The sequence below is a fragment of the Eleginops maclovinus genome, chromosome 24, assembly GCF_036324505.1.
Source record: "Eleginops maclovinus isolate JMC-PN-2008 ecotype Puerto Natales chromosome 24, JC_Emac_rtc_rv5, whole genome shotgun sequence".
NCBI classification, from domain to species: domain Eukaryota; kingdom Metazoa; phylum Chordata; class Actinopteri; order Perciformes; family Eleginopidae; genus Eleginops; species Eleginops maclovinus.
In genome coordinates, this window is record NC_086372.1 from 3694755 (window position 1) to 3720570 (window position 25816).

Genomic DNA, 25816 nt, shown 5'->3' on the forward strand with positions numbered 1-25816 from the left:
GCCAAACAAATATAAAATGGGTTTTAAAGAATGTATAAATATTAACATTGGCCATACACAGCTACTAGTGACTTTTTAAAGAAATACTGCAACGGTTTTAAAACAGTGTTTTTGCTAACAGCTAAGCTAATGTGGTTTTTCGCTGGCTCATAGGAGGATGCTGCTGCTGCCTGGGAAGGACTGTGTGTGTTTTGGGGGAAAGAGTGTTTCTCCAGGACTGTGAGTTAGACTTTCTTTGAAGCAATGTTCTCTCTTTACCTTCTTGGCTACTGGTATTTCCTGAAATCCCAATAACAGGTTCTTAACAATATAACCAACAGTTATTTCATACATTTATTGAGTTTTTTTCTTCCATATTGACTTGAGAATGTTTACAGAAACTGTACCGAGCAGATGCATAGCAATGGAATTAAAGGCCATGTCCATTGAATGCAAAACAAAACTCCATAAAAATGATGCAAATATCAATGCAATACACATACATATGTTTTTTTTCATAAAATTACAGATTACAAAAACATAAATGAGATCTCTTCATATGCCCTGAAGCAGCGCTGAAAATACAGAATGAGTACAATGACATTTCAGCACGCCTGTACAGCGCTAGGCCCCGACAACTCTAATGCTTGCTGACGTAAAGGAACACAACACGTGCACACTCACACACTGAATCAGTCATTCCAACATCGAGGGATGAGACAACAAGAAGCAGAAATTATATCCAGCGTGCTTCAGAGGGGTTTGGTTTCTTTTAGACTATTTTCTGATTTCCAACAGAGTTCACAAAGCAGAATCTGGGCTTTTGAGTGTTTCTGGTCTTTCAGTCGCATACAGACAGTCCACAGTGAGGTCAGCTGATAGTGGTACAGTAATTGAGTTGGTCACTGTAACAGATCTCTCCATAGATTTGATTCTGGTGATTGTAGTGTTAAAAGACCCCAAAGTTTGAGCCATTCCTGGTGTAATTGTGCAAGCAGAGGAGTTCTATGGAAACCCACTTTTTCAGTCAGTTGCGATTGATTGTTAGTGTTTGTGCCCCCTTAAAAATAGTCCAGAGAAGAAGGAAAGAGAGCAGGATTGTCATCCTTTTTCTCCTCTTGATTCGGGGGGGGGAAAGTGTAAGGTGGATTGTTTACAAAACGATTGTGACAATTCATAAGTGCAACAAAGATTAACATGTCAAAATGAAGACGGGATAAAAACAATAAACAAAATGAAGAAAGCGGTAAAAACATTGAAAGCATCTAAAAGCTAAATCCTATTGCACAATTAAAAACATATGATACAAAAAATGGATACATCGTCGAGAAGACAATAATTGGTATTGCATACAAATCAAGGAAATACATTTGTTTTTAATAGTAGTTTGTTCTGTCTTTTAAGACCGTCAATTATTTCACAAAGCCTGCCCTTAAACCTTGCTTGATACAGCTAGGTTGAGAAAGAACGCTCAAAGTGTTGATTGTTTTTCATCGCCTTTTTAAGTTTAGAGACCACTTCTTGTTGTGGTCGCAACAGACAGGACTTCTAAACACTGATTTTAGTCGGTTCAAAGTGCACATAGAAAGAAAGATATCCATTCAAAACATTGCTATGCTCTTTAGGACGAAACATGAAACAAAACCGACGAAGGGAGATTATTAAAAAACGCGGAAACAGAAGCAGATGAAAATGCTGCATAGCTGGATTCCATTTAAAGCAATGCCATCATCAGAAAGACACACAGGAGTGAGACAGACCTAATTACTGTACACCATCAGATTCAAATGTTTGTTCACAAGACACTCCATAGCTTCCTCTTGCTGATTTAGAGCTCATCAGACAGAAACCAAACGCTTTCTGGGTTGTTTTCTTTCAGTCTTGTCACAGAGCCTGTGTTCACACGTGGGTGTCGCTTGGCTCGCTGGCCAAGCTCCCTCCGCACAGGTAGATGGCCGAACTGGACTTGGGCCGGTTCTGACTGTGACCCTGACCGCGGGAAGACCCATTGTTGTTGACCTCCGGCCCCCTGGTGTCTGTGGAGATGACCCATGTGGTGGGGCGCCACTTCTTCAGGGAGTAAGGAGTTTTTACGCGCTTCTTGATCTTTTCTCCTGTCTCAAAGGCTCCATCTAGCTGCAAGCCGTCCCCTGGAAAACAGGATGAACACGGATCAGTACATTTATCATGACTACTTACTGAAAGGGCACCAAGTCAATTTAGTATTACACTTCTATAAAGTGGTGGAAATATAATGTTAAAAAAAGTGAGTAACATTTCAAAACATTTTATTTGTAGACTTATTATTTAGTTGAAAATCAGCCCCAACTGATAATTGATTATCATTAAAGTAATTTTCCATGAAAAATAGAAGTAAACGTTGCTTTCAGCCTCAAATGTGGATTATGTTTTTGTGCAGTTGTGGACGTATAGTCACCTAGTGAGGCCAGGTCCTGTGTTGTGAAGGACAGGTCCAGGGAGTTGGGTCTCTCAGGCCTGCGGGCTCTGGGCTGCCTGAGCAGGGCCTCCCCCCTCATGATGACCGCAGTCTCCCCCTGGGGGACAGCGACACCAGATCCCGACCCCGAGCTCTCTCCTGGGGGCCCTGTGGTTTCCCTGCTTCCTCCCTCCCCACTTCCATCCTCTTCTCCTCCATCACTCTCCCCTCCGCTCTCATTCCCCTGTCCCAGGCCAGTGTTGCTGTTGTTGTTGTTTGTGTTGGGTCGTGCTGAGCGCAGAGCCGCGACGCTGGACGACATCGCTCTCGGGTCGGGCTGCTCTCGCTCGCGACTCAGGAGTGGCTCGTTTTCGTCTGGGCTGGCCGTGATGACACCCAGGCTGAGGCGGCTGTCGTCGGACCTCAGTGTTCCGGAGCCGTTTTGAATGATGCCAGATCCTCCAAAACCTGTTGCTCCACCTGTAGCCATGGAGGAGATCCCAGCACCGGCATGACCATTAGCAGCGCCGTTAACGCTTCCGTTGACGTGCGTGTCTCGTAGAGCGGTAGTGTTGTTTGTGCCTGTGACCCGGTTCACTTCTGCAGCTGTGTTTGTGCCCGTTACTACACCAATGTTCATCTTTGTTCCCTCCACCTGCCGCAGGTTGGACTTCCCCGAGCGGCCAAACTTGAATCTGAGTGAAGACGATGATGACTCCTTCTTGGGGGGCTTGTTGCGCAGGGGCAGACTGGACGGCCTCTTCGGCAAGTTCTGCTGCTTGGGCAGGGGGAATATGGTGGAGGGCATGGGGGCGGCGGGGTCTGACGTGCCTGCTGCCTCACTAGCCATCTTGATTAGCGGGTAGAGGAGGCTGGAGCTGCCGGGGCTCAGCGGATCTGGAGAGCAGAACTGTTTCTGGGAGTGTTCCATCAGGTTCTCATCTGAACTCTCCTTCAAATTCTTATCTACTTCTTTCGGGTCAAGCTTGGTGGTTTCCAGATCTTCCTGGGTCAGGTGGAGGCAGACAGGGACCGAGGAGGTTCCTGCAGGCCCCTCAGAGTCAGACATGATAGTGGTGGTGGTGGTGGAGGTTGATGGGCTGCCTCTCAGCCCCATGCTGGTGCTGCTGCCCTCTGGGCTTGGCAGGCGGGCGTTGGCTTGCTGCTGGCGCTCCTGGTTGATGGAGTTCCTGTTTCTTTCTCCGGTCCCAGTACCGGCCCCAGCCCGACTGCCCACAGAGCCAGTGGTGTCCGCCTGCGTGTTCTTGGCAACACCCTCATTCTCCTCAATGTAAGTGGAGGGGTGGTCCGTGTATGGGCCGGATTTTGGGGTCATGCGATTTCTATCAGATAATGAAAGACACAGTGAGGTTAAAGACAACATTTTAAACAAGTACTGAGCTGATGGAGGTGATGTGTTTCTCCCTACCTCTCATTGTGCAGGGTTGTGGACATGGGGTTCAGTGTAGGGCTGACAGACTTGGAGCGGTCCCATATGATGAGCAGCTCTGCCAGTCGCTCCTCTGCACACTGTGCTGTGAGGCGGGCCTCTGCGTCCTGGTCCCAACAGTCCTCCATCGTCTCCTTCAGAGAGCGGACCGCCTGCAGGACACAGTTTGATCACTGAATTAAAACACTGATCCATAAACAGCAGAAACAGTTCCTAGATTATTTATCTCTTACATTGAATGTGAATGAATTGAATTGAATAAATGCATTTAGGAGCTGTGGGGAGGGACCTGTTAAACAACTACTAAGCAAAAAAACATTGTAGCGACATGTTTCACAATCTGATGACAGTGTGGCTCTTCTCTAACACACAATCGTACCAAACTGTTCTCCTTCCAGGCCTCTGGGAATTTGGGCCGTTGCTTCTCCCTGGAAACCAGGACCTGCATGTCCTCAAACGTCGGGTGGTTCCCTGCCTCCGCCTGAAACGCCATCTGGTAATCTGGCACAGACTCTCCTAGAGGTAGGACAATAAAGAGGAGGGGTGTGCCGTAGATATTTATAATGAAGCAGAAAATATCTTCAAACTTTCTTTTATTTCCAGAACATATGATACAACTCCAGTGTCTGCGACCCTCTACTATAAATGTGTATTTCATCTTTAGTCTGTGTGTCTTACCAGGGAACAGGTCGGTGCATCTCATGAAGGTCTCCCAGTAGATCAGGCCCAGGGCGTACATATCCACCTGCTTCAGTGCAGACTCACAGTCCCTCAGGTTCACCGCCCCCTCCAAGACCTCTGGAGCCATGTAGCGGATCGTCCCCACCTGGCAGATGGAGCAGGGAAAAGAAAAGTGAGACAGGAAGAACAAGTAGGAAAAGGTGAGGACTGATGGATGATTAATTGTATTCTTCTGATTGTCTTCTGTGGCAATGAGCTCAGATATAAAGTCTAAAAGATCCCGAGCACTCGCCTCGCTTATGGCAGCATTTTCTTCCTCTCCGTGTCGCGCGGGCCTGTTTCCTGTCAGCTTCATGGACAGACCGAAATCGATGATGACACAAGTGCCGTCAGCCTTGACAAGAACATTGCGACTGTTCAGGTCCCTGTGGGATACGGCTGGCTTGTACAAATCTGGACGGATGGAAAAGGACAAGAAAAAATAATCAGACACAAGATAAAGCTTTTTTATCTGTCATTCAACATGAAAGTCTGGACAGTGCTAGCAAATATTTTGATTCAAATAAATCATTTAATCAGGCAGTTGTTGTGATAGTTGCAAATGATAGCATGCAGTAAATCCTGTCATATAGCTTTCCGCTCCTCTCATTAGTCATTGTTCACCAGAGCAAGCTGCACTGTTAACAGACAGCTAAACCCTCTAATCTAATCTACAACAATGGGATTAAGACCATATCACAGTAGCCTCTGCCTGCAGTATCTCACAGTCCAGCAGAGGGTGGCCACCACAGTTATCTGCTGCCTTCTACTGATGTGCAGGAGGAGTGGGGGAGGATGCACCAAGAGATTGTGCCTTTACACAAACTCCAGCCCTCTCTCTCTCTTCTGTCACGTCTCCTCTCTGCCCATCACTTGCAGTGAAAAGGAATGGAGATGGACAATCCCTCGTGTATTTGTTACATGCTTGCACAAACAACATTACTTGTATTCCCTGACTTCACACACTAATGCCAGTGCACTTTCTTCCCCCTTCACTTGTTAGCCTGTTTGATGTGTATCTGTGCTGATGAAGAGAAATGAGTGGGGAGCGCTGAGGCTGAGGTTTGTTGACGTGAAAAAACCCCAGCTAAGGCTTAGTTCAGTCACTTCTGCCTCCAACGACTGATTTCCTCGAGCTGCGGGGATGTTCATCTGAATTCCTATCTTGCATCAACTGTCCTGCCCCTAGTTTGTCCCGCTCTCTATTTTCCCTTTGAGGCTAGCTTTAGGGCGGTCTATAAATACACAAGGCTGGTTGTGCACGTGTGTCAAAATGCAGGGATGCAAAGCGCTCCAAGCCAAACAGACCCACATGGAGCTGCAGTGTGCCGGTACTTAGCAGTCTAAAGCCCGACTCAGCGAGACAGGCTGGAGATGGTAATACATACAAACTAAATCCTTTCTCAAACTAACAGGGCTACAAACACAAAAAGGTTTTCCATTTTCAGTGTGTGTGTTTCTGTAGCAGATGGAAGCAGCAGCCTTGGAACTTGAGTCTGAGTAAACTGTGAGCAGTTACGTAATTAACAGCATGCGTGTGTGTGTGTCCTCCAGTTCACCTCCTTTGAAGAGCTCTGTGTGTAGGTACGCCAGGCCACGGGTGACGGAATGAGCGAGCCGACAGCTGCCGACCCAATCGCTGCTCTGGAGGCCCAGGTAGCGACTCAGAGAGCCCTGAGGAGGACACGAGGGAATGGAGAAGGTAGGAAGGAGGGTGCAGAAGAGGAGGGAGGGGCGAAAACATGGAGAAGGTAAACAAGGAAGATTAGACATAGGGGACAGCTGGACTGAGAAAAAAAATCAACCACCAGCATCACTTTAAAGATCTCCCAGATAAGAAGACCTACAGATGAGGAGGAAAACATCTGGAAAGAAAACTTCAAACAGCAGTCAACAAAGCCAGTAATGTTTTGATGATAAACCATAAGCATAGGGACAGGTGGGACATGTTTGTTTTTAGATTTCGCATTTGCCTAGAGCACGTTCAAAAGCCGTTCAGTATTTATGCAGCCAAGGAATGCTACAATAGGGAAGCTCATTTTACTTTTGCTCTAATAACAGCAAATTAACCAAACCAACACTTGTATTGCAATACAAAGATGTGTATTAGTATTAACAACGGCTAAAGAAATACATTTGAAATGAATTCCCCGTTAAACTGTAAGTCTGTCTTACAATATCTCTGGCTGTTGTACTTTGTTGACCCAATCTCTCACACACATGTTCTGGAGCACGTGACGTGACGCAACTGGTCTCACCAATCACAAAGAAATGTACGATAACCACATCATACATTATAATGACTCCATTGTCAGCACCAAAACCCACTACTACTCAAGTCTAATCACTGCCAATAAAGGAAACTCCAAGTCACTGTTCTCCCTAATGAACAAGATCACCAAACCCCAGGACTATCTCCCCCCTCACTTGTACACAACCTCCTTCTGCAACTCCATTATGTCCTTTTTTACAGCAAAAATCAAGAACATCCACCAGCACCTTGGATCAATCCCTCACCTCAGCATCTCAGCAGACTTTCACCCATCCACACACTCATTCTCCTACTTCCAGCTCCCCACTCTCTCAGAAATCACAGAACTCATCCGGAAATCCAAGCCATCCACCTGTCAACTGGACCCCCTCCCCACAGAACTTGTTGAAGTCTGCCTCCCCTCTCTGGTCTCCCTCATTTCTGCCATCATCCACTCCTCTCTCACCACTGGAACTGTCCCTACATCCTTCAACACTGCTGCAATCACCCCAATTCTGAAAAAACCTGGCGCCGACCCCTCCGACTACAACAACTACGTCCTATCTCAAATCTACCCTTCATCTCCAAAATCCTGGAAAAAACAGTTGCCTCCCAACTCCATGCTCACCTATCCCACAATAACCTGTATGAACAGTTCCAGTCTGGTTTCCGCCCACTCCATAGCACTGAAACAGCGCTCATCAAAATCAACAATGACCTCCTTATGGCAGCTGATTCTAGTCTCCTCACCATCCTCATCCTCCTCGACCTGAGTGCAGCCTTTGACACCATCAGTCACACCCACCTCCTCAACAGGCTATCTTCCATTGGCATCACCCACACTCCATTAGAGTGGTTCTCATCTTACCTCTCTGGCCACACAGTTCATTCAACTCAAATCCTTTAAATCCATCCCCTCCGCCGTCACTTCAGGTGTGCCCTAGGGCTCTGTCCTGGGGCCCCTCCTCTTCATCATCTACCTCCTTCCCCTCGGCAATATCCTCCGCAAATTCAACATTCAATTCCACTGCTATGCTGATGACACCCAGCTCTACCTCACCACTAAACCCTCGTCCACTCTCCCGCCCACCTCCCTCACCGATTGCATCTCTGAAATAAAAACCTGGTTCACTCAAAACCTCCTTAAGCTAAACAGTAACAAAACCGAGGTTCTCCTCATCGGCACCAAATCCACTCTATCCAAAAACCGACAGCTTTTTCTGTTTCACCCTCCCCCAGGTTAAGAGTCTGGGTGTCATCCTTGACAGCACACTATCCTTTCAATCCCATATCAATATCACCTGGTCTGCCTACTTCCACCTACGAAACATCAATCGCCTCTGCCCCTCCATTACCCCCCACACTGCCGCCATCCTTGTCCACAGCCTCGTCACCTCCCGTCTGGATTACTGCAACTCTCTCCTCTTCGGCCTCCCTCAAAAAACTCTCCATAAACTTCAGTTAGTCCAGAATTCAGCTGCCCGCATCATAACTCGGACCCCCTCCATCCACCACATCACTCCTGTCCTCCAACAGCTCTCGGTTCAGTTCCGTATTCAATTCAAAGTCCTCCTGTTAACATTCAAAGCCATCCACAACCTCAGAGACATGAGGTGAGCAGAGCATTCAGCCACTCTGCTCCCCGTCTCTGGAACTCATTACCACCCCAACTCAGAAACATGGATTCATTCCCCCATTTCAAAACACAGCTCAAAACACATCTGTTCAAAACTGCTTATTCCACTTGATATCAATTCCTCTGTCACCGTCTATTGTTTTTATTTATTACTTGCAACATTGATTCCTTTTATTGTCTTTGTGTGTGTATCATGTACGGTGTCCTTGAGTGCCGAGAAAGGCGCCTTCAAATAAAATGTATTATTATTACATTCACTAGAAGAGGAAGACAGCCATTTATAGTTGAAATTCTAAATTCCCCATCTTGGTCACTATCAATAAAACCTAAGGTCAAGGCAGAGAATTTCAAAAAATAATATCTTCCAATTTATCACTCGCAGCATTAAGTAAAAAGTCTGCGCTTATGCTTTGAGCTCCGGGTGAATTTGACAATAAAATCGACTTACAGAAAATTCTATCACTTCCCAAATAAAGGCTGTGCAGTTTCTTTTGAGTTATGACATTTTGCAAGATGAAAGCGGCGTGCAATTCTGCAGTCTGGTAATATCTCACGCGGATTATAAAAGACTCCATGATCATGTTTTCCAGATATTCTATTGGATATGATTAATTTCCTTTCTCAATTATCATCCTCTGGCTCTGGCCCTGACGCACAGACACTTCATCTTTTATCCCAATCAAATCAATCACAAGGCAATGATCACATCCGCTGCTCAACAGAATCACATTAGATTTGTTCGTTTAAATAAATTATTTGATCATTTACTTGAATGCATTATGTGTTTCAGTCTCGTTGTCCTGGCTTGCACCATGTTTCCATGACAACGTGTATTAGTGTAGTGTTCATAGGGCTTGGACAGTAAGCATATTCAGCTTAAAGGTAAATCTGCTTTAATATTGAAGAGTTCCTGGAGGCAGCCAAGAGTGAAGGCTTACTTCTGCCAGCTGTGTGTCCATTTGTATGCAGGAAAAGCTAGGTCAAATAAAACTATAGATTAACAATGACGCTACCCTGTGAGGCCACTTTGAAGTAAACCACATCAAGCATAATTCTTCGTCATGTCTGGATTAGTAGATTGACAGAAATTGAACTGCCCAATATTGTTTTATCAAATAATTGTTAATTAAACATGTTTGGGTCTCTTGGCTGTGGGCTCTGGGAGACTGAGGAAATCATTGTTAGCTATTATCTGACATTTCTATCTTACACAATTAATTAAAAAGATAACGATTTTATTCACATTCTTAGGAAAAAGGATTAAGTTGGCTTCTCTGTTGGCATGAACAAGTGCTTGCCGTCACAGTTACATTGACAACTTCTCTATTTTATCTGCAGCACTTGAGAATAAGGACGCCTGCGACACACACCTAGTGCAGATGAATATTTGAAGTTATGAAGGCAAGAGCAGCTGCCGCAGGGATCTGAAAGAAGAGTATCTCCACCATAAACCACTTCAGCAAGGTAACAAACTCTCTTGACCATTTAAAAGGCTTATTATGAAGGTTAAATATATGCACATCTCATAGGTTCAAGGAGCATTTCTGAAAAAATGTAACGCCTGCACACATGTGTTATTGACTATGTTTTGATCTAAAGATCTAATGTGGTCTTTATGTTGAACACACACACACACACACACACTACACTAGTACGACACTTCCCTCCCCCCACTACTCACATGTGGATAGTATTCCATGACCAGCAGGTACTCTGTGCGTCCCTCGGGGCCTGTCCGCTCGTCGGCGGCAACAAACCGGGCGATGTTTTCGTGCTCCAGCAGCGGCAGCCGGTAGATGGAGCATTCATTCAGGAAGTTTTGCCGGTTGGCTGCAGTGAACACCTTCACAGCCACAGGCCGCTCGTCCAGAGAGCCACAGTACACTGCACCATATCTGCCACGCCCTATCAGCTGCAAGAGAAATACTATTTTTGTAATTCTAGATCTTTAGCTCTCACTTGTCTTTACAAGAAACGTGCAAACAGAGTGGATACAATTATGCTTTTGTTTGTTAATGAATGATACTTGAGGCAAAAAATAGAAACACATGGAGACAGCCAGGCAGGCAGAAGGAAAAGAGGAATTACAGCAGGGTTAAACAGTTAAACTGGCCTTAAGTCAGTTCCACATCATTCAATTAGTGTCCGAATTAGGCGGAGCCCAGCATGCCATTAAGGTCTAAAAACATGCTGCTTTAAAAGTCATCTGCATTAGGGAAAGGATCAAATCAAGGTTGCGTCTTTGTGATTTCCTCCTCCACAAAACATGTATCTCTGGCTATAGAATATACAGTGGAAAGCAGTTGACTCTGTTTAGTCTTTGAGTTAGACTCCCCCCTCCCCCCGCTGCAATGAGTTTGATGTAAAAGAGCTTGTGCCTGCATTTGATAAGGCACAAGGACAGGGTTCTGAATTCAACTCCTGCCTGAAAAGATATGGCTCTCACTCTGTTCTGAAATGCACTGAATAGAAAAAGTACATCAGTCTTTCTCTGTAGGTGGAGCATAATGTTCTGTCTTCAGCTGTCTTTCCGTCTTGTCAAGAAGCACAGCAACTCATATTTCACTCAGAATACTTCAATACATTTACCAAAAATCATGAATAGTTAAAAAGCAGATCATAGATGTTTTGATTTTCTCATTTTTATCTAGTCAGCCATTGGCCCTGTTTTTGTACCTGTTCTGTATGCTCGAGACATACAAGTCAGCTTGGTTCTGGTTTTGCTTGTAACATCATCAACAACTAACTTGACATGCATTGAATAGTATGTTTTTAAACTGTTCACAAGGACACATCATACTGTGGGAGAATAATCTCAGCTACCTACCCACTCATCCTCTCAATGAACAAAATAACAACAATAGAGTCAAAGCTGAAAAATCAACAAACTGACGGATAATGAGGTTCTCAGGAAAGTTAAATTGTACTCTGCTGCGTCAGGCTGTCCGCTCATCTGGATTTTAAATAAACGTATTTCTCCTGCCCGGCTTCTAATCCCCTCACCCTGCTTATACTGTCATTGTGACTGCATATCATCCAGACTTCATTGACTTCCCATCACAATATGAGCTCTGCCGCTTCCATATCAGCTTTTCAGGATCCCGTGTCGCTGTAAGCAAAATCCTATTTCTGTTCCAACCCACTGCGTCCTGCCGAGATCGGATGATAAAGGTCACATTGAAATGACAAATGTAACCATAAACCTTGATATATTTTGTGTGTATTTATGCCTCTTTGACTTTGGTTTCTCTTCCTAGCTCTTGTTCTCCTTCCTTCTTCACAGATCTACGCCCTGTGTGTAGAAATGCAGACTCCAGAGAGAACCCTAGGATACAAGCTCATAGCTTCTAAAACAGGCAAGCGGGAATCTGCAAGATTTTGGGGTATAAAAGAAGTAAAGAGACATGGTGTAAAAAAAGCATACATCACTGAGAACTAATACCAAATGCGGAAGTGGAACTGCATTTGTGAGTTTTAGAACCAATTCCTGCACCAATCATTGGCTCATACGGTTATTTAGAGCAGTGGTACACAGTGTTGTGCCGGCACTCTTCACATTTACACGGAATAATCGGGCTTTTCCCGAGCAACAAAAACAGGGTCAAATGTTGGGCACTGACCTCCAGCAGTTTGAGAGTGTCAAGGTCCAGAGAGCTCTCAGAGCCAGCAGCCTCCATCATATTCAGGTTGTGAAGGCCTTGCTTACCATTTCCTGTTCACACACACACACACACACACACACACACACACACACACACACACACACACACACACACACACACACACACACACACACACACACACACACACACACACACACACACACACACACACACACACACACACACACACACACACACACACACACACACACACACACACACACACACACAGATCAGAAAATCTAAAAACACGTAGGCCCATTAAAATAAAATGAGCTCGGCCACCATTTACTAAATTAATTGAATTTCTACCAAAAACATTTAGGCAGCCTTGAATAATGAATGTTCTCTGCCCTTCCTCGCAGCGTGGCGCCATGGTAACTCACCGTGCATCATACGGTATCCAAAGAAGGCTGCTACAGCAACCACGGCCAGCACAGAGACGGTTGCCAGGGCGATAATTATGGTCTCTTCACAGCTCAGAGAGTGAGGGTCTACAAGGACACAAACATCAAAAACAAAAGTATACATCAAAAAAGGGACATAGCACTACTAAGCATGTTTTTAAGAGTGGGTCCTCTTTTTGTTTATCTCCTGCACACGTGTGGGCAAGTGGGTTTGAAGTGTCGCTCGTGCATGCCACCAGTTTCACACTTTTCTGCTGATCAGCAGTTGCCGGTGGTCACGGTTGACTCATAGTTGTGCAAGAAACAAAACACTTCTTATAAGTAAGCAAATGCGTTGAACACACGGCACACACATGTTTACAAGAGAACTAGGTTGTGCAGTGCAAAAAAGGAAATACAAAGACAGTATGACTAATGACTCACAAATCGAGAACAAAAGCAAACAAGTATGTGTATCTGCATTCGCTCAAGCACATAAAAGGAAATGAAATACATAAATTAGGCCAAACAACCATCGACAGTCTGGAAAACAGTTTAGGAAGAGAGAAACAGAGAATGTGTGGGACGTGCATACAGAGAGAGAGAGAGACAGAGACAGAGAGAGAGACAGAGAGAGAGAGAGAGAATATGTAAAAACAGAGAACACCAGCAACTGGATCAGGTGAAAAGGTAACAGGTAGAAGCAGTTAGCTGAGGTGGCTGCAGTATTTGCCGCAAGCCATTTGTGATTAATGAAACTGCATCCGCTACTCTGGAGACAAACGTGCACACTGAGTGTAAATGTACCGCCGCTCGCCTTGCTCTTATATACCACTAGCACTCATTCTGCAGAAAGTGTATAAAAGCTGGCAGATACACACAGAAACACTCTCCTGCATCCATTACATTAGTCATCACAGGGGTGCTGCCACGACACCGGCTTTATCAATAATTGATGGCTTTCAGGGCCTTAGGGCAGCTTTGACTGGCATGCTACCATCAGCACGTACACACACGCACACACACACACACGCACACACGAGGGTTGACACAGCTCCCCTCAAATGCCAAGGTCAGTGAGTTCAGCATCAACAACAGGAATACACAGGAAGCCATCTGACAAACACTGATGCACACACACCGACACACCCAGACCCAACACATCTGTTTAAAATCTCCACAACGTTAAAGGAACTGTCTAAATGTCCTAAATAACATTCTGTAAAACGTACTATTTTTAATGTACATTTTCACGTGATTACTTATAAAAGATAGGAGCACTTCCTCCAGCCCTTGGCTCAGAATGCCGTCATGGTTCTTGGCTTAACATCACTTAAACCATTTCCTACTTCTAACAATACTGCCATGCCTCTGCCCAGACATGTCAGGAATGGACCTCGAGAAAAGACAAACAGGATTTTGAGTTCTAATACAAGCTAAACCTCACTGATTAATCAAACGTCTTTCTAACGCCCAGTGGTTATTTTTCCTCAACTTTCTCCTGCTTTTGTCTTCTGTGTGCTCAGGGGAACAGTCACCGGCACGCCCCCAGACAGGCAGACAGGCAGACGGGAGCAGACGCCTTGTAATCCGTGGAATGCAGAGAGACGACATGGATGGTGGAGTGTGTTTATGTGTGGGCAAGAGAGATGAGATGAGCCGCCGCCGCCACCCTCAGCCCCTCCCCCTGCCACACACATTGCCTTCATTCACAGCTAAACATTAAGAGGAAGGAACAATAAACAATGCACCTTTTTACTTTGTTTTACACCTTGCTCACTTCCAGACAGCCTTTCATATCCCTTTAGTGGATTTAACGCTACTAGCTGATCGGTCTATAAACACAAAGCACTTCATGTCTGCAATTCATAACTGTCAAGGTTCATAATGGATGGCAATCAGGGGCCTCATTTCTAAGCTGTGTGGCGGAATGATAAGGCAGAGGTGGGAGAAATTTGTGGGTATGACAGCTCTGATGATATCAAACATTCTTTCATGCTTTACTGTTAATAGCTCTGTGTTTCAGGACTGTGTGGGCCTGCAGTTGTTTTCACCCATTCTTGTCTTTGTTAGTCATCTTGCTTTTAGTCACTCCCCCCCGCTCAACGCAGCCAGTTGTGTAAGAGATGATTGCAGCCGAGGCCGAGAAGTAAGCTAAAAGTGAGTGAATTTGGTTGAGAAAAGGACAATATAACTACACAGATTGAGTTCATCCAAAGATTTCAAATCAAAAACAACTGCTCTTGTAGTTGAACTGACAAAATGTCCCAGGTGATCGGCAGTAACATAATTCCCCGTTATTGCCTGTCATCATATAATAAGTGTAGGGTGCGATCTGGCTTTGGGTGACTTGCTTTTGTTGGACATCAAAAGGAAGATACATCATGAATAGGGAGGAAATATCTGTCACGATGTTGAATTAAACTCAAGCCAGCCTGAGACATCTATGGCATTTGTATCAGTGTGCACATATAAATAAAAAAGATACAAACAAGAATCATTTCCTTACAGATGGGCTGCGGCGTGGTGGGGCTGGGCGGGGGGAAGTCCTCCGTGAAGTTGATGTTGCACATGTCGCTCGCGCAGCAGCAGAAGTGGTACGTCCCGTTCTGCATCTGCGGAGGGAGGTTGGTCACCACGCAGCGGTCGTCATGGCAACCTTGGCGTTCATCCAGGTAGGACCAGCAACCTGAGGATACAGATAATGATGTTAATGACATTACCTACTTCTGTTTTACCACCGGGATCATATCTGGGATATTCAATCATACCTAGTAGCCCCAGAGGTGTTGGAAAGTGCCTTTACCTAAATAACATTTGTCCTTTGAAGGACTTTCACCTTTTTATGTTCCAATAAAAGATTCTGGTTAAACCGGAAACTACTTGTGTACTAGAAATGTAATAGCTTCTTTTTATACAAACAGATTTTGCCCGAAGCGCCACGCGAGTCGTACCTTGTTTGACCAGTCGCACTTCGCCTGGAGGACTTTTCTCCCACAGACCAAAGCAATGGCTGCCCTTGGCACATCTGATGGTGTTGTTCTCTGGGGAGACACGGCCTTCGCCCCCACCCACTCGGTCCACCTCCCACTGCTGCTGCTGGTCAGTGAAGGCACACACCCTCTCCTCCCCCTGCGCCGCTGGAAGAAGACAGAGGAGGAAAATGTGATTACTAGCAACAAAAAAAGCGGTAGGTTTTGCAGTCGCACAATGTAGGTGGATGACAAGAGGCACATTCTGGGGTGTCAGTTGGTATTAATGAGCACCAGACAACGCAGAGCTTCATTAATTTTAAATGATTATTCTCTCATTCTACGGATGAAACAACACGCTAATATGCACACCTTCCATGAAAACTGTATGATGTGGAAGTCCCTCACATCAGCCCTTTTCTAATACAGTGCTGCTACACTGCATCAGTCTGTACAAGCAGAATCACAGCTGAAAAATAGCAGTCTGACGTGTGAGAGGCAGCAGTCTTTGCAGGCGAAGATCAATAGAGATACCAATTTAACAATCTAGCCTGAAGGACGGAACAAAAACACAATCAGAGACACGGACAAAAGTGGACATTTCTTAACAAAACCAGCAAGATGACCGAGCAAGCAAATAAAAATAAACATCAGGAAATGATACAGCTTGAATTAAATTAATTCATTACAGCGCACGGCCATGGGTGTGATTTTAGTGAAAGGGAAAGCCAGAATGTGAACAGTTGTGTAACGGACAGTGTGCTTGTTGATTTGCAGTAAACTTCTGGGAGGGTATAAACTACGCCAGGAAGAAATAGTTTGGGCGAATGTGTGTTTGTGTTTCGGGTCATTTCTGATAAGGGAAACATGATGTGCCTGTTTGTTTCCCTTAACTCCCAGCTCCTCCCTTTCCTCCATCCGGGAAGGGGGTTGGGGAGTCTGTAATGGAGGGGTGGAGGGAGTGGGGGTGACCGTGCCCTGCCCAAGGTCAAGCTATCCTGTGTGGGCAGAGGGTGGCGCGCTGGAGTGGTAGCTCTGCTGGGCACGGCGCCAACTTTCCTCCTCTGCTCCCATCCTCAGATAAACCATAGCAACCCTTGCCTACTGTGGGCCTCGGCTGCCCTCAACCTGTAAGCCTGCACTGCCCACAGGGGGAAGCACGCTGTGTACATACAGAGTGGGAAAGGAGTTCAAACTAAGGGTTAAGTGTGTGGAGAATTTTTTGTTTTGATGAGGAAACTGAATTTCAACAAGCCGGCAAGGCCACTGCCAGGGCCTGTGTTTAGATTCACGAGACAGATGATTCTCCACTTCCATGTTTTTGCAGCACATTAATAGTTCGGGGTTAAAATGAAAACAAAGGGCCTTTTAAGCGCCACGTTGATGGTATTCAACCGGACTTATGGACATTTAGGATGCAGTTTTTGCCTTGTGTGCTCTGATTTACTTGGCATTGAGTTCACACGCACAGTAATACCTTAATTTTAATGAAACTCATCTCCAGATATTCACCCTTGATATTGTTCCCCACTGTTTCAGAACAAGGAAATAACCAGCATTAAAACATTAAATGTTGTGCTTTTAATTACGCCCTGAGCGGTAGATCTGATATATGCCAACGTGAAGATGGGATCATGTGGATTTTGAAAAGGGGAAACACTGCATGTTCTAATTTTATCAAACTAATAGCTATAAAAACATCACTAACCTCAGACTAAGCTTGACATAAATACTGGGCAGATGATAGGGAAAAGCAGTCGTTGAGTCCTGGAGCTGAATTTTTATCACAGCCCAAAGTCACCTTTAGCTCGAGTGAGACATAACGGATCTTAGCGAACCATGATTTTCCACAAAAGGACCATCAGCTCTACCATTAGCCTACAGCAGAACATTTCACGGGAGACAGGAATGGCCAGATATCCATCCACATTATACAACGTGTGCTCAGAGGGACTAAAAAAGAAACAGCACCCTTGAACACTCCAGGTTTTTATTGTCTTTAATTTAAATAGTGAAACATCTGTCACACTTAAATCAATGTGGAAATCTAAATTCAGCATTAACATTTGATTATGGAAACTGAAGTTTTATGCTGGTTTTTGTTCCTCTCGATGAATATTTAACAGGGGTGGGTGTTGAAGGCTTTAACTTAAATCCAGCAGTTTAGGAATGTTTAAGAGGGGAATCACTTTCATTGACTCTCACTAGCTGCTATCAGGAAATTTGTGGAAAACAAACATAGTCCTAAGATAATCGCAGCCTCAACAATGATGTTTCCTGCTTCGGATACACTCTCTTTCTCATTTCACAGAACCAGCAATCGAGAAGAGAGGGGCTGTTGAGTTGAGGAGTGGAGTTGTGGAGGAAAAGTTCTAGTGAAACTTAGAGGAACAATCAAAGGAAGTGCACAACCGGTGACAACACCCTCAGACACTTAGACAAACAGACTGACCTTGTACGCCAGGATCAGAGCACAAAAATCCATAGTGCAGAGTATCTCCTTTCTCTCTCCCAAAGCTGGGTAGATACTGTATGCTGATATGAATTATTAATACCTTTACTACTATTCAAGGCTATGAAATAAAACCCCTATGAAAAATCCATGGTGTACGAGAGCTCTTCGGGATGAAAACAACATATAAAAAGGTCCCAAGTTCATTCAAGAAATAGATTTTAGGTTTTCATTCACGAGGATGTTGGTGTTACATTAACACAAATCAATTTTCATGGTGCGCATAACAAGCTTCTTTTATTTATTTTATCCTCCTGATCCTAAATATTAAAAAGGGGCTTTTCACTTTCTGATATTTATTGCCATTTCACACAAAAGAAAGTGTATCATGGGACCAAGATTTTGCCCACTTTCGGTCTGAGCTATGGGAGCAGTCATGTAGTCAAATTTCATTGGTGTGTTTGTCACTCTGCTGCACTGTGGTTGGTCCTTTGCCTGAATTCTGTCTTTCTTAGGAGCGTTTCTGGTTGGATGCCAATCTCTGCGTGTATCTCCGATTGGCCACGGCCTGCTCTGTCCCTGGTTCTGCTCTGTGGAGCCTGCTGTGTGATTTTGGCTTCCACTGCAGTATTGGATTGTGGGTCAGAGTATGCAGGCAAGGCCAGTGGAGCGAGGCAGATGAGAAAGAGAGGGAGAGAGAGGGTAGTCATATCAAAAGGCTCCAGAGTAGTTTTCTGCTCCAAGCCTGTTCATTGGATGATGGCGGGCACTGCTGAGTGTTTACCCATGGCCCAGTTATTTGCTAATCTCTCTCCCCCCTCTAAGCCTCCTCCCCCAATTGGCCTTCGGTGCACCCTCCCACCTCCACAGACTACCCCCTTCCCCTCTCTGCTAAAAAACAACAGCGATCTAATCTGGCTCTCTCCTTCCTACTGCCAAGGCCCATTGGAGAGACGCAAGACACGGCAGTCTTAGACTTGATTAAAAGTCACAGAGTGCACTGATGTGTTGGCTGTGTTCTCTGAACGAATGAGTTCAACATTCAAGGCAGAAACAGGGCAGCAAGAGGCGGGAGGCATTCTTTTCTTTAGGCTGAAACGTGCTCGATGCACCCGTGCGCGCACCAACTACTCTGCAGACAGGAGTGCACTGTCCACAGCCGCAGAATTATGCAAGCTGTGCTGTCCTGCTTGACGGGGACACTTGGCATGATGCATAGCCCTTATCCAATGCTGATTCTCTGCTAAAATGTATGCATTTGAATAGTCTCCTCGGTATTTACTTTCGCCACCCTGTAGATTTGCCACTAAGGGTGCGCCACAACTTGTGCGTACGCAAAATGCAAAGAGCCACTCTGAATGCTTATGTGCACTCCATTTTTACATCCCGAAAGCTCAAGCTGCTGCACACAGAGATCCATCATGGGCCCTGATGGTACCTGCTGTTTGGGGACGGAAAAGATACTGGGGTATTTGCTGACAACCCCAATTTCAAGTCTCCTGGTTGATTTTAAAGATGTGTGTGGAGGGGGGGGGGGCTGAGTGGGCTTTAATCTGTCCCATCTGTTGCCTCGGGACTGCACACCCCCATCAAAAACACCACCACTCAGTCTGGGTCTGTCTGGGTCTGGTACAGTTATGCTAATCCTGGGGCTTAAACTACCCTCAAAGCTTAAAGGCCTCCATTATTGATCCCGATGCAGTTCACCAAATATTCGCCACCCCTCCCTGTATACTTTCCCGATTATGTGATGAACACACAGATGACAGAGTGACCGAAGTGGTGTTTACCATCACACCACAGGGGGGATAATCTCAGATTATTTATGAGCAAGCAAAAGTTTGGTTCCGAGTTGCTTTTGAATTTAGTCTCTATACATAAAACATGTTTTCCCGGTTGGATAAATGACGGCTTCTACAGGCTTGACGGTCCACGTACATACATAGCATTTTGACAGGCCCCCCCTGCCTGTGGTTGTCTGGTATGACGGTGCTGTAATGGCATCGCAAACAGAGACCTTTGAAGAGCACTTTGAAACTATTAGTTGCTCAATGGATTTTAGTCGATTGAGAGAAAATGTTATGACAAATCTTTTTATAATCATTTAAGTAATTTAAGTAATAAAGCAAAAAAGGCCAAGCATTTCTGAGCTCCATCTTATGAATAATGAGGATTTTCTGCATGTTTCTTTAGGCATTTTTTCACAAGATCACATTAGGCCTAATATAATAGTAAAGAACATCAACGCATTATTTCCTAACACTCATAAATAATCAAATGTTTCTTCAAGAAAATCATCAGCAGACTAATCAATAAGATCAAATTAATGCCATCTTCTGATCTCCCACACATTTTTCTTTTTGCAAAGCTTCTCAAAGGAATGCTGAAAGTGCAGCATTGGTCTAAACTGGTATTTTCACCGGTGATTGAGTGTAATACTAGCATCTAGAGGATGCACCTTCTTCTGTTGCTGCGACTGTAATAAGCTCTTGTGAATAGAGATATTTGAGGCATAAGATACAGAAACAACTACAAAGACAGATAAACACCCTCAAATGTGGCATCCAAGCTACTAGAGATAAAGGAAACAAGACGTGTATCACGTTAAAGCGTTGCAGTTTTTACACAAATAAGCTACCCTTTTTTAAAAGCGTATATCCATTAAAATACAAATCACTGAAGCAACACAGTTCATCCATACTCTGTGCAATAATGTTTGCGCGCTCTAAACTTATTGTCTCTGCTTGTCAAGGAGAACGCTTCGTGTTAATCATAGGCTGTCACTCTGAGTTACCATCTCAAGGCTGCACCTTTTGTTTTCTAAAACATCCACTAATTTCTCCTTTTTGCCAAACCAGAAGGTCGGCTGAACACTGTTCTATTGTATCTGCTTTTGCTTTTACCTCTGCTCAGAACTCAAACCAAGGTACGAAGAGAGGCAGACATTGATTTTTTCATCTAATAGAGTACAATGCTCGCTATATTATAGCCCAAATGGCCTCCAACGCCCCCCCCCCCCCCATTCCAGCATTGGTCTGTTTCTAGCTGTAGTCAGTGTCATCTCTTCTCACAAAGTAATGATTGTGGACTGAGTGCTAAATATTAAGGCATCAAAGTAGACATAATGCTTTTATATCCTCTGGCGTCTGCAACAACTTCCTTATTCCCCTGTCTAAATTACATTACTCCAGTTGTGATAGTACAGATGCCAAAATGTTGGCTCTGAATAGGTATGCATCATTATATTACCACTGTTTTGGCTCCTACACCCTGGCAGATTTACAACTGATTTGAACATTCTACGAGCCACTTTACCCATTTACTATCCTGTTGTTTACCTTGTGGATGCTGCATCCAACTCCCACATCTACAACAGACCATAATGCACATTCAGCAGACTATTTTCAGTATAAAGGTGATGCAGCTTGGGAGTGTGGGCCCCCTGGGCTTTGGCCAAAATGGAAACACACACATTGACATCAAGTGTCGCTTTCTTGTAGACTGTCCTTCCAATTGACATGAAATCTGTTTATAATGGATGAATACATTTACATTATTATTTGAAATATTTACATAATGTTTAGGGTAGTGGCAGATCTGAGAAACTGCTGTTTGTCTTTCCCCCCTCAAACTTAATGGACTTATATTAATAATCAATCAGATAATAATCTGACATTCCATATACCACTATTACACTCTTTTCCTTTGCTAGTTTACAAAAGGTATCAGGGAACATTCCTGAGCATGTATTTCACTTGGCATTCAAACTATTCTGATGCGATCACATCTTAGTCATCTCCAACCAACCTTGCAGTTTAAATCCCAGATTAAATGCCAGAGCTAACAGCAGTTAGTATCTGGCTCCTCAAAATGTTGTAGGCTCCAATCTGAGCTAGCCTTGGCAATAAAAAGCCTCACAGCCACGGAGGGCAAGTCTGTAATCTCCAGCCAATAACTTCCCTTTCTACTGAGCCGTTGATGTGACCACAGAGCCGACAGCTTGAAGAGTCCCCCGTTGGCCGGAGAGGTTTGAGAGAAATGGCTTGGTTGGGGAACAGTGGGACTGTCAACGCCGCAGTAAGGGGCCCACGAGACATGGCTACAAAGTTTGGACAATCGGAGCCAATGAGCAGCCCTTTTTATGCTGAGGTATAATACTTCTGCTCTAATCCTCTTTGGAACCCCAAACCTCCAGCTTACCTGGGACAATAGTGCATGAATGTAAGATGAATACATTATGAGCAAGCACTGGCTACAACGTAAACTTTACTCAATAAGAATTTGGGCTGAAGTCTATCCCGCCCTGATGTCATTACTTAAGAACACCTGTTGTCACGCGGCAGCCTCTGTGTTTGGAACCGTTTCTATACTGGATTTTTGGGGCAGCATGCGCACACCCACACACTGATTAGTCACAGGAGACAGGGAACGGAAGGGCAGCTGGGAACAGGTTAAACAACGCAGGTGTAGCGAATGAAATGCATCTGAAAAAGAACTGAACAGAGGTCATTGCAAAGGGGGGTGATTGGGGGCAATAACGTTGGGTGCAAGGGGAAAAGTGTGTGGTCGGACCTCCAGTAGATTAGATACTTTACTACCTCCTATTATCATCATAAGAAGTATCATTGACAGAAATGGGCGCTAACTGCTTTGCATTCATTTGTCTCTTTACAGTCATTATGCCAACAATGTCTGACAGCTGCCCTAATTCATTTTGCATGGTGCAGCGCTTTGGATTTATTGGCTGTTTACATGACACGCATGCATACAAGCATCCATTAATCGCGCTTGTGCTGATTATTGAGTGAATATGTCAATCCTCTGTCAGTCACTGTACTCGTTAAAGCGCTCCAGGGAGAAACTAATTTGCATGCCATGTCTCATAAAAGGTGATTTTATCAAGGCAATGAGATTCTTTCAGCGCACACACTGACATGACAGATTACATTTTTACATGATGCTGAATATTATGATTTAGGATGGAAATTGCACTCAGTATTTTCCAGCGCCTCCTCGTTACTGATCATACGTCACAAACTGACAACTCATCTCTTCAGTAAATACATCATGTCCCACTCTCTTCGCTGAATCATCCCGCTTCCCTTACTTATCTACTTACTTTAGTTTCTCTACATTTCAGTTCAAGCATGAGATCGTATGAGATCACAATAAGAGGATGTCAGAAATACTGTCTGCACATTGTAACACTCAGAATGACAGTCTATTTTTGTCATTTTATTTAAATGGGGATTACAAGTCATCACACTCCCACTTGTCAGTTAAATGCAAATGGGGGCATAGTCTCTCTGCACATTGTGTTTCGAATTGTGCCACACTCACATATTTCTCTCCACAGCACACATTATCTTGGGCTTCCTGTCTGTGAATGGGTGGAGGAGCCCTTAACAATAAAACACACTCACAATACATTATTAAGAGGCTGTTTCTACACACATTCACACCCACACACTCGGCTGTACCACCAGATGACAAGAGACCTCCCATCTCCAAACACACTTCCAGAGCCTAAGCACCACGTTGAACTTCAACAACCCAAATTACCCATCTTGTAAAATACCTTTCCTGTCTTCCCACACATTACACCTTTCGACCCCCTCGCATTCACAGTTCCACCATGTCTATGCTGCTCAGCTACTCTCTTATCACGCTCAAGGTCTCACAGAAGCCTGGCTTCAGCCCAAAGTCTTAAACAGGGGCACAACTTGGCAGACAAGGACTGCGGTATGTTTGGCAGTGTTTTTCCAGGCCTTTGTAAACAGAATGAATAAAAAGGAGCCAGGGGTACACTTGCTACTCTGTTCAAGAGGAGATATCTATGGAGGGTTACTCAACTACATTGAGATCAGCTATACAGAGATCACTCCAGATATGAGCCAGACAGACAACAAGATGGAAAGGATAGTTAAGGGACAGACAGACAGACAGACAGACAGGCTGATCTGCCAGACACATAAAACACATAGGGAGGAGATATTTGGGTCTGATGTTATGGGTACCTGTCTGTATCAAAATAACACATTGAAAACATAAATATAAACATTTAATTTAGATAGATTAGATCATACTATTCAGGCTACAACATATGCGCCATTTGGAAGAGCTCTAACAGCAGAAACCAAAAGGAAAGCATCATATATTCAGAAGCACATTTACCTCTTTCCACAAAAAAATCAATTCACTATTAAGCCACTTACCAGCCACAGAAGTCAGGAGAATAGTCAGGCAAAACCCATATTTAGCGAGTGATTTCATCGCGATTCGGCTCACAGCCATGACAGTGTAGTCTCGTAGTTGGTGCTCCTTCAAGTCTCGTTATACTTCTTCCACTCCTCTTATTTTTGCAGATACCACTTTGTTTTCACACTCTTCTCCTCACGTCAGCTCAATAACTTGAACTGATGTCACAGGCATGGAACAACACATCGAAGAAATATCCCAAAAGAGGCAAAGTCGTGTTGGAGTCGATTGTCGTGATTTGATAACTAACAGTTAATGGTCAATAAAAGTTGGTCCTGCTATTGACTCCCGCACAGCCCGCACATATACACCGAGAAGCTAACTTGTTTGGCGGATCTGCCATCTGCAACGAGCAAGCCAACAACGTCCATATCTGCTAGCTGACATGCTAGCTGCCTAGGGCTACTGTCTGGTACTAGAAAACTTAGGCAAAGAAGGTAAATATCGCAAAAAGAACCAACGCACAACTAAATTGAGTACGTACAGGCCACTCTCAGTTGTACATGTTTAATAAAATAGTCCACCCTTTCGAGACGAGAGGTGGAAATGTGGCATTTAAACGTTAGCCAGTTAGTTCGGGTAGGTTGCAAGCCGACTGCTATCGAAGCTAACCGATGTTAGCCTAACAGCTATCCAGTTAGTTCTCCGGGTCCCGATGGTTGTAGGGGGGTGGGGGGGTAATTCACAAATCAGCCGCGCCAACAGTGATCTTTTCTGGGTTGCGATAGACGGGGATTCGTAATCCCGGTGTGGCAGACGACGGGGTGAGGGGTTGAATATCTCTGGGTCGGATCTTCTCCCAAGGCAGTCGGTAGCGTTTGGCATTAAAGGTCTGGAGCTCCGTTGGGCAGACAGACAGACAGGCAGGGCGGCGGGGAACGCCTCGTTTGCAGGCTTGTCTGGACCGCTCGTCTCCGGTATCAGGTTGCTGTTGGGGGGTGGAGGACCGTCCTACACCGTCAGGAGGGGTGGTGCAGCGCCGCTGTGCCGCAGACTGTGGATATAACAGCCTGGAAGCATATGCTGCATTTAGGCATTAGGCTGCAAAGTCCTTCCATGTTGTATTTGTTGTAAACACTGTAGAGCTTAGCTTAGTTTGACATTATAATACATTATAGAACAACACAGGCAACACAACGCTTATGTAAAGTCCTGCATCTATTTGCATAATCATTTGTTGTTGTAAAGCCATTCATTATTACTTAACATATTGAATATAAGCTACATCACTGAGCAACACTTAGGCTACATAAGCATTTCAATAATGAAACAAACATCAAGTGTTATAATTATTATTATTTTTATTTGCCATGGATATTTTCATGTTTCTAAGTTAGTATTCCAATAGCAGATAAAGGCTTTATTGGTTAAAAACAAGTATTGGTGTTACTTCACTGCCCTCGTGTGGTCAAATAACTGAATACAGAGTTTAAAGCCTCAAGCACAGGCTGTATGGTTAAAGAATCATTATTCCAGCAGGTGGCAATGTTAGCCTGTGCCTACAGCAGCGCAGTGTGCAGTCTGTAGTTATATAACCTCAACATATTATTTAGTGCAGCTGAAATACTTTATGCGCCTTGTTTTTGTGCAAAAAATAAGGCATTTGAGCTGTT

At 44.5% G+C, this 25816-nt stretch overlaps 1 protein-coding gene across 1 annotated transcript; it reads right to left on the reverse strand.

The window, feature by feature from the left end:
- Positions 1-315: 315 nt before the first annotated feature.
- On the reverse strand, positions 316-25135 carry LOC134860873 (bone morphogenetic protein receptor type-2-like). The gene is made up of 13 exons (XM_063877729.1): positions 24161-25135; positions 15476-15661; positions 15031-15210; positions 12522-12629; positions 12094-12185; positions 10155-10385; positions 6146-6260; positions 4840-5000; positions 4545-4692; positions 4246-4382; positions 3846-4018; positions 2417-3759; positions 316-2129 (listed from the first exon to the last, which is right to left on the reverse strand). Exons 1-13 carry the CDS (start codon positions 24237-24239, stop codon positions 1879-1881), a joined length of 3204 nt encoding a protein of 1067 aa, XP_063733799.1. The 5' UTR covers positions 24240-25135; the 3' UTR covers positions 316-1878.
- Between the last annotated feature and the right edge of the window lie 681 nt (positions 25136-25816).